The 9,150-nt window shown below is 34.9% G+C and overlaps 1 protein-coding gene across 2 annotated transcripts; it reads right to left on the bottom strand.

The window, feature by feature from the left end:
• Window positions 1-3,678: 3,678 nt before the first annotated feature.
• On the bottom strand, window positions 3,679-8,931 carry LOC113349985 (imidazole glycerol phosphate synthase hisHF, chloroplastic-like). 2 transcript variants are annotated; one of them, XM_026594034.1, is made up of 19 exons: window positions 8,715-8,930; window positions 8,534-8,616; window positions 8,356-8,450; window positions 8,001-8,104; window positions 7,502-7,671; window positions 7,298-7,412; window positions 7,134-7,189; window positions 7,002-7,040; window positions 6,814-6,912; window positions 6,486-6,548; window positions 6,332-6,394; window positions 6,140-6,222; window positions 5,890-5,998; window positions 5,719-5,772; window positions 5,508-5,595; window positions 5,313-5,350; window positions 4,959-5,064; window positions 4,581-4,747; window positions 3,679-4,053 (listed from the first exon to the last, which is right to left on the bottom strand). In XM_026594034.1, exons 1-19 carry the CDS (start codon window positions 8,866-8,868, stop codon window positions 3,949-3,951), a joined length of 1,791 nt encoding a protein of 596 aa, XP_026449819.1. In that variant the 5' UTR covers window positions 8,869-8,930; the 3' UTR covers window positions 3,679-3,948. The 2 variants fall into 2 exon arrangements, with proteins under 2 accessions (XP_026449819.1, XP_026449820.1); XM_026594035.1 differs by lacking the exon at window positions 6,814-6,912 and having other exon boundaries at window positions 6,945-7,040; window positions 8,715-8,931.
• Between the last annotated feature and the right edge of the window lie 219 nt (window positions 8,932-9,150).

Below are 9,150 nucleotides of genomic sequence, written 5' to 3' on the forward strand. Positions count from 1 at the left end.
CGCGGGAACTTTTTTTGGAGGATTATTCAACCAATTTTGTGTTCTCACCCTTATAAAGCATAAGTTTGGACAACTTAGACAAAATAAACAGCGGTCACGATTCATTCTTGGCAGAGCTAAATCCATGGCTCTGGTTGTTCACGTCATTATTGAATCATTAATTTCTTATAATAAATAATTTATTAATCTCTTATCATAAATGTCTTATAACTATCTTAATAAATATATTTTCATTAGATAAACAGTAAATTTGTTAATAAAGAATCATAATAACTTTTAAAATTCTTTTCAACCCATTAAATTTTTCTAAATATATTTTTATTAAATAAATAATAAATTTATTAATAATCACATACATAGAAATTAGGGATGACCCAGGTGGTGTTTGAGATTGGAGATGCATGGAGCCGGTGACGATAGTGATGGTGGTGGAACAGGTAGTGGTAATTAATGGTTTTGGTGGTGGGTTGCCATCTAAAATGGCTCACATTTAGAAAATCAATGTCGTAGACTGTCTGAGAGTTTTCAAGAATTGGAGTTATATCTTTTCTGAGTCGAATGAGTTTTCATCTGAAATGTCTCAACGTTTTATGATACAGTGGCTTAGATAAATGAATTAGTATTTATTTTGTTATTCAAATATAAGAACATACAATGTAATGTGTACTGTAGAGTCCAGTCAAAGTTTTAATCTTTTTGGACCATTCTAGAATGGGACAAAATAAACAAGGATTCTAAGCTTATGGGACATAATTATTTATAGGAAGAATGAGTTTGAGTGATGTAATTTTGTTTTATTCTACATAGTTGGATGTTTTTGTTTTGTGCGATCACTAAAATAAGGGAGATGTAGAAGGTAAATACCATTTCAAATGATCGATAATATGTTTTTGTCTTTGCAAACTATAAATCATATCAAATATCGTTGGTTTTGTTGTGAAAGAGGACAAGAATAAACATTATTTGGGAGAATGTCAAAATATCAAACATACTGGAAAGGAATCATATATGAGTACATGATAAAAGATTTGTGGACTAAAGAGTAAAAATTTATATTGGTTTTGTCTTCATTTTTGTAATGATAAGGAGAGTAAACTCGATAATTAACAAATATTAAATTTAATATCCAGATAAAAATTATGCCCATGCCGTTTCAGCACGGGTTAACCGCTAGATAAATCTACGTCGAACTAAAGCCTATGTAAATATTGGTAAAAATTTATCTAGGCAGAAGATAAATCCACGTTCTTGGTTTGCTCAACCAAACTATTATAAATGTTTTATTAATTAGTATCCCATTAGTTTCTCAAATAAATTATTAATTAATTTTTCATCATAAATGTCCCCTTAATTGATATGATAAATACATATTTTTATTAGTAAATAATAATTTTATTAAAAATTATATTGGTGGTATTAGATGAAGTACTGGGTGGTATAGATATTAAAGACACAAAAATATTATGGTGGGTGTTAGTCTTTCCCTGGTGGTGGGTGTTGGTGAATAATAGTGAACAATAATATTTTTGTGTCTTTACAAACGCACAACATTATATTGTAAAAGATACAGTTAGCTATTTTTTCGCACGATTGGTAAGGAAAAAAACCAAATATTTTGTGGATGATACCAGATCTTATAAGGCAATATCATCATGTACCGCTGGATCACCCAAATAATACCCAATCAGACAAATCATGACTTTTAGTGTAAAAAAAAAATTGATTACAATATAAAAGAGAATTTAATAAAAACAAACCAATGGAATAAAAAAATAGTGGAATAAATTAATTGACGACTTAAGTTTGTTCAATATAAACTTTTCTCATGACGTCTGTGATTAAAAATTAAAAAGCACGTCCAATGGTTGGGGGTGGAAGCAACGGTGAAGTGGGGGGAATAAGTGGTATCAAGTGATATTTTTGATGTGGTGGGTGTTGGTGAAAGTAATATATTTTGTTAATAATGTTTCGCCACAAATTGGTTAGCCTTATAAAAAATATAAAATATGGTTAATCGTCTTAATGATAACATAAACTCGGTAAAAATACATGACAATTAAAATAATAACTGCAAACGAACGGTACGAATCAAAATCAATACACATTAAATTAACTTATTACTAAGTCGCACGGTTATGATACAAGTTATATCATAGCTAGGTGATATTTTTTCATGTTTCTTTGATTTGTATTATAAAACAAAGTTTAACTAAGTTAGTTAGCATAAAGGGAGATCTTGATTTGCCCTCCCGGTTGATAAATCCACATTTGTGGTCGATCCCATGAATACACGCTTTAATTGGGAAGTAATGCATTACATATTCTCTTTTTCCCATCCCAAAAATCAAAAGCAAAGTGGAGAAATTTGATAGACTAAAAATAACAAACCTACATTCAAACTAAACAATTGGTTCTCTCACTAACATCCAGAAGGAGGAGTGGACTTAAAAACTTTAGTTCTCCACTTTTGAGCACACCTAAATCAGAAATAAATTTGGGAACTAGAGATAGATTAAAGAGACAAAAGAAATTAAATCCAAGAACATGATTTCGCTCAACCTTATTTCCTTGATGATTTGGTATCATCCTCGAAATCTTTAGTGCCTTAATTTATCAATTGTTTTTAGTATCATCCTCGAAATCTTTAATGCCTTAATTTATCAATTGTTTTTAGTATCATCCTCAAGATTTGTGTAGGGAGAAGATAAATCAATGGTTGTTTAAGTAAGTGTTTATAAGTGACTATGATTGAAAGTTAGAAATTCATATCTAACGGTCTTAATCTGTGCAAATCATTATTATCTCATTAATTTCTCATAATAAAATATTTTATTAATCTCTCATAATGTCTTATTAATTATCTAAATGAATATATACTCCCACTCAATAAATAACAACTATATTAATAACAATATCAATAGATATTATGGGTAATCAGGGTGATATTTGTGAGCGGCGGTGCATGGAGCTCGTGGCGGCAATATTGCTGGTGAAAAAAGTAGTTGTAATGGGTGGTTCTGGTGGTGGTATCACAATTAGTCAATATAATAGTGTGCAATGTTTATTCGATATCGTTATGACACAAATAACATTATATTTTACAAGTTGTGCTTGATTTTTTAGGTGTTAAAATAAGCTCGGTCAAATACAAAAGAAAAAATTATAATCAAAATGTACGAAAAACAATAGTCACTTTAAATAGTAACAACAAATGAATAACATCGGTCAAAATAATTATTTTCACTTATTTTCGTGGCCGTGCCGTTACGGCACAGGCCAAGTTCTAGTTCTTTTATATATCTAAGTCATTGGGCAGCCGGATGCCCCATCGAATCATCGACCTTCCGTATCTTTTACGGTTTTGCTACACACAACGTTGTGTGCACCGAGAGGGGATCCAACGGCAAAAAAGTCACCCTCTTTACATTGAGATAGGGATGGGGGAAGTGGGCCCCACCCCTCCCTCACACGGTACACACAACGTGGTGTATGAATCATTTTCGTATCTTTTATATATCTAGTCATTGGGCAGCCAGATGCCCATCGAGTCATCGACCTTCCGTATTATTTCATTGGGACCTCTTCAAATTTGAGGGTTACCCTCTAGACTTACTGAGGCAGTGGAGGATCAGCTTGGTGAAAGGAGTTGCCTAAACGTGAGTGGATTATGAACCATGCTTGCACAAAAAATTCTTGTGACCATTCCATACGAGAATATGATACATAGAAAAATGTCACACAGGAAAATGTTTTCAGAACTGAAAACCAATGAGAAATTATTTTCAAAGATAAAGAGTGCTCCTGACTAATAAAATTTCCGAATTCATTCGAGGAAAACAAACCTGCAGATGTTTAGACTTCATTGAACGATATGTTTTTCTACTGAAAACGCTATATGAATTTAGATCTTTTCCTACAACAAAACTTTCAACTTCTGTTTTTCTTAAATTAGATGGTAGATGGCTGAACAGCTTGTGTTAAGCTTGTGGCAACATTCGTTCTAACCTCAATTCCTTCCTTTGACAAGTGTTTCTTCACAGCCTGAATCGGAACCTGCAGCCATAGAAAAGGATTAGTTTTTAAAACTCTTAACTGTTTGGTGTTTGTTATCCTATTCTAGCCAAATGTATAAAATTCAAGGGGTACTTCAACTCATCAGTAATCAGCATTTAGATCTTGGAGCATCTCATTGATCTCAAATAGATGTGGATATATTAAAATGTTTCTTAAAATATGAATGACACTATGAAAAATACCAATAACATCAACTTAAAAAAATTTGGTGCAAGATAATCTACTTGAGTGGAAAATCTACTGAATGGAGATGTATGTATATGGGAATCTTTTAACCGAATAGATGTACGATAATGTCTTATGAGTCTAGACATTTGTTTGGACACTCACTTTAGAAAATTAATATTATTCATCTTTCCATATTATTGAAATATATTTGACGCGAAGTTTATCGAACTTCTAATATTTGGTAATTTTTGTATGTGTCAATCTTAATATTTTAAGACCTTAACCCTCTATTAGAGATCCTCTTAGTGTTTTTAGTTGTGCGAGTTTCTAAGAATTACCTCGTTCCTGTGAAATATTCCGGCAGCAAGGGCAGCTGAAGCATTAGTTTTCTCAAAAACCTCTGAGAAATGTTCTGGTTTACCTGCTCCACTACTTGCTATTACAGGGATGCTAACAGCATCGGATATCAGCTTTATTAGGTCTATATCAAACCCTTTGCCTTGACCTACAACAACATTGAAGCAAAAAGTGAGCAGTTCAACACTACTTGCTTCTCAATCAAGGTAGTTGAAATAGAATGCCCAAACAAATATATATTCAACATAAAATAATTTAAGATCTGAGATTTGAATAAGACCAAATTTTATGAAGAAAAGAAGTTAGCAGAAAATAGAAATGGATTACTGAGGCCGGGGAGCACATAGAATCATGTTTACCATCACAGTCAATGCAATTCAGTAGTATCTCCCCAGCTCCTAGCTCTTCAACGGCTTTAGCAAGTTCAAATGCACCAATAGGCCGGCCCTCTCTCCCGCCGCTTACCTACCACAGAGGTAGAACACTTTTTGTGAAGATCTATAAGTTTAGCGATGGAGCAGAACACAAATATATGTTGTTTCAGAAAATGAAACTCAAACTGGAGGCAGGTTGACTTATACTATATAGCTAGGGAAAGGAATACGGTCCGACTTTGAGGTAACCCACAAGCAAAAACTAGTTCATTTGTTAAGTCTTATACAACTAGACATTGCAAAGTGACATCGGATAACATAACATTGCATCTGACTTACTGTGCATTGATACCACGCATACTCCTCTCCGTTAGGACCTGAAACAAATATTTGTAACAATGTTGAAGAAAAACAATTCTGCTTGAGGTAATGAATGCTAAAATGAAAGCAAATGACAGTAACACCACCAGGGGACAAGGCTGAGTTTCTGGCAGCAACTAAGAAAATGGAAACAATATAATCAACGACTTTTACCTGGATTTGTAATTTTTACAGCTTTGAACTCTATTTTTTCAGGAGTTTTGAGGTAAACTCTACGTGGGTCAATACTTACAACCACTGCCTACGAAAGAAGTAGTAAATCAGTTTTCCAGAGATGTCCGAGAAAGAATAACTAGTTACAGAAGTTGACCAAATATATGGAAGTTGAACGGTAAAACAAATCCAGATACCAAACTAATATTACCTGATTACCATAAACACGAGAAATCTGCTCCAGACTACTCTTTCCAGTCTTCACCTTAACAAAATAAGTAAAAGGAATAGTAGACACTTAATTCCACATCAGTTCCCGAGGGAACAACTTGAGAAATAATATTTGCACCAGACCAGTACCACAAAGTAATATTACACATACTCCAGTTCTTAAATATTCTTCAGCAGCATAAACTGCGTCGCTCCCGATGGAGATCTTATCTGCACCAGACCTGAAGTACTCCGATGCAACTTCCAAGCTAGTATAGTGCCTGAGAAGTAACCAAGAACAGATTACAAAATAAACTATTTCCAGGGACCAAAACTAAATGCCCTCAAGATTCAATAGTTGTTTAATATTTGGTCTCTCCTGCACATAAATTGAATGGTCTGATGAAGGAAGAAACCAGTACCTTCCATTTGCATCAGTGAAGTCTCTAATGCCACCACCGACTGTCAGTGGTACAAAAACATTTTCGGATGCGAGACGCAATACCTACAGGTCACCTCGATTAGCAAATTAATTAAATCGGAAAGGCAGAGAAGAGAGCTATAAGTTCAACAGGTCGAGGAACTCGTTACATTCAAGTTTATGAATGACAGACCTTCAGCATAGGTAAATCGCCAAGAGGGAAGTCCCGGAATGCTGTTATATTCAGAAAACTAACCTGCAAAGGTGTTCACTTTGACCTCAATTGTAATTCTATAAAAGAGCGCATAAAAATATACAGTATCTACAAACTAAAAGAAGTTCCCTGCCTCATCAGCCCCATCTTGATAGTATTGCCTAGCAAGTTCCACTGGTTTGCCGAGATTTCTGACCTTTCAATAGTTCAAAAGAAACATAAGCTAATGAACAACAATGCACATCTAAAGCAGTTCAGCAAAAAATAAAAAAAGTAACAAGCATTTAGTAAGAATTGATCATGACTTTATGCATGACAGACAAAATCCAACAAGGATGATTTGTTGGTTTTTGATGTCTCAATCTCACAACTAGTATGTTAGCACTGTGGAGATCATACTAGGCACTCATCAGGTAGTTCCAGTATCCAAATAGAGAATCAATCAATATATTATGCCAAACCTCGTTCTCCTTTGTATGTTCTCTCACATCATACTGATCGCCTTTGGTTACAACAAGGTCGCCTTTATCATTTGTCCTAACATCAAGGCATGCAATTACCTAAATCAACAGGAGAATTAGTGATGTGATACCCAGTGGGTGACTAGTGCAAATTGGGAGAAACATCCAGGCAGGTTCTGAACAATTACTCTCTTGGCAAGTTTTGAAGCGTTTCCTTGGGTTGGCCTCTGTATATCCATGCACATGTTAGGTTCTTGGATAATGTAACAAACAATAGAAGCCTAAACATACGACATTAATCTCAGATCTCCAATTCTTACCTTTGAAATGGAAGATTTTGAGTGCAAGAATCTTTTTAATATGGAAAGGCCTACATCTAAACAGTCATTTGTGAAGGTTAACCCAAAATGATGCATAATATATTTATATATAAGAAAAAAACCGCAATGGTACAGACTATTGAATGTATAAAAAGATTTCTTGCCTCCACTCTTTTCTGGGTGAAACTGAACTGCATGCACATTTCCCCTTTTAATAGACGCAATGAAATCGTCACCATAGTTGCATGTTGATGAGATCCACTCATTGTTTGCATTGGACTAAACATAAAGAATACACTGACGTCAACTTGATAAGAAACTCAGGATGTAGATCCAAGTCAAGAAATATGGTATGGGTAGAAATATACAGGCATTGCACGATAGGAGTGAACGAAATAGACATGCTGGCCATCAACATCTTCCAAAATTTCTGAGTCCTTTTTGATCTGCAGAGCGTTCCAACCAATATGGGGTACTCTGGCACCATGGGATGAGTCAAAACGTCCAACCACACCAGGTATCAGGCCCAAACCTTTTACTGAGAAAGGATGTGAGATGGTATCAGTTTTAGTTTGAAGACTTGTCAGAATATTATAATCCCAAGCAGGAAATGCCATATACCAATAATCTAGACGAGGAGGCTCTTAAAGAAACCAGTTGCTATGAGTCCGCTATTGCATCTATCAGTAAAGTTCGAAATCATAAAGAAACGAGCTGGGAATGCAAGAATTTGCGTGGATAATGGAAGATAACCAAACGAAACAAATACCAACCAAGGTTGCCGTTTAGGTATAGGCATAACATACACATAATAAGACTAGAAAATTGGATGACATGTTAACAAGAGAAATGGCATTAGATGTCAACCTGTTCCTTTCTCCTCACTAGAGTCAAAAAGTAGCTGAAGTCCAAGACAAATGCCTAGAAAAGGACGATCATTTTCTATGTATCTACACAGTGCTTCGGCCATCCTGAAAACAAATATCTTTAATTAAACAACCTCACACATATAATCAATCTAGGGAAGTCAAAATCAAAATAATAACTCAAAATTCATGAAAAGCATATCAAACGTCCAATTGTCAGCTCTCGTAGATGAACAACATGACATATTCTGAATCTAAGGACTGGCCGGACATCCAGAGTAATGTAAAATACTTTCTTCTAAGTAGAAGAAACGTCAAAATAAGCATGTTCTACCGGTGAACTTAAGGAGGCATACCCATTCTGATTCAGAAAATCCATTGCCGCCGCAAAGGCCCCAACACCAGGAAAAATAAGGCGATCCGCATTCAGAATATCTTCTGGTGTTAGCACCTACAACAACCAACACAAAATACAAAGTTATTGAATTCCACGAAACCCTAGTAACTAAGACCATTGTTCAGACAAGAAATTACATCTTTAATTTCATGACCAAGAACTCGAATTGCATTTCTGATACTTCTAACATTTCCCGCCCCATAATCCAATAATGTCACCACTGAAAACAAACATAACAAAATGAAAATTTCTTCTTGAAAAAGAAAAAGACAGTTCAAAAGAAATATTAACTTCTAGAGAGGGAGAGAAGGGGTTTACCGGAATTGATACCATTGACCGAAGCTTTGACCGACAGGTTTGTGGATTTAAAGTTAAGATTTTTTCTGGAGATTTTGTATTGGTGAGGAAGAGGTGGCGGGAGAAGAGTAAGAGAAGGTGAAGAATACGGTCGAAGGAGGATGGACGATTCCATTTTGGACTCTGATAGAGGAAAAAGGAGAAATGTTTTCAGGTCTTAAACCTCAGTTACGAAGCAGACTGTTATATATTGGGGGCGTAGGAAAGGTGCTGCCCCGAGTTAAAGAATTAGTCCGTTTTCCATCTGTCTTTTCTATCATTTGAGTAATTTTGAGCAATCATCCCATTAGTAAAGTTATTGTTTCCCATTTAAAGAGTATTCTTTAGTTGTGGCATTTTTCTAAAGAGTGAGGATCCATGGACACTCTTAGATGGACAAGGTCGGACAAAATTTGCG

Source organism: Papaver somniferum, chromosome 2, assembly GCF_003573695.1.
Source record: "Papaver somniferum cultivar HN1 chromosome 2, ASM357369v1, whole genome shotgun sequence".
Lineage (NCBI taxonomy): Eukaryota > Viridiplantae > Streptophyta > Magnoliopsida > Ranunculales > Papaveraceae > Papaver > Papaver somniferum.

Bases quoted from the DNA above. Each gene is read 5' to 3' on its own strand.
- LOC113349985 (XM_026594034.1), bottom strand. From the start codon at position 8,868: ATGGAATCGTCCATCCTCCTTCGACCGTATTCTTCACCTTCTCTTACT. The intron at 5,596-5,718 runs GTAATATTAGTT...CTTCTTTCGTAG, and splicing joins CTCGTGTTTATGGTAATCAG to GCAGTGGTTGTAAGTATTGA. The intron at 5,065-5,312 runs GTAAGTCAGATG...CCTCTGTGGTAG, and splicing joins ATGCGTGGTATCAATGCACA to GTAAGCGGCGGGAGAGAGGG.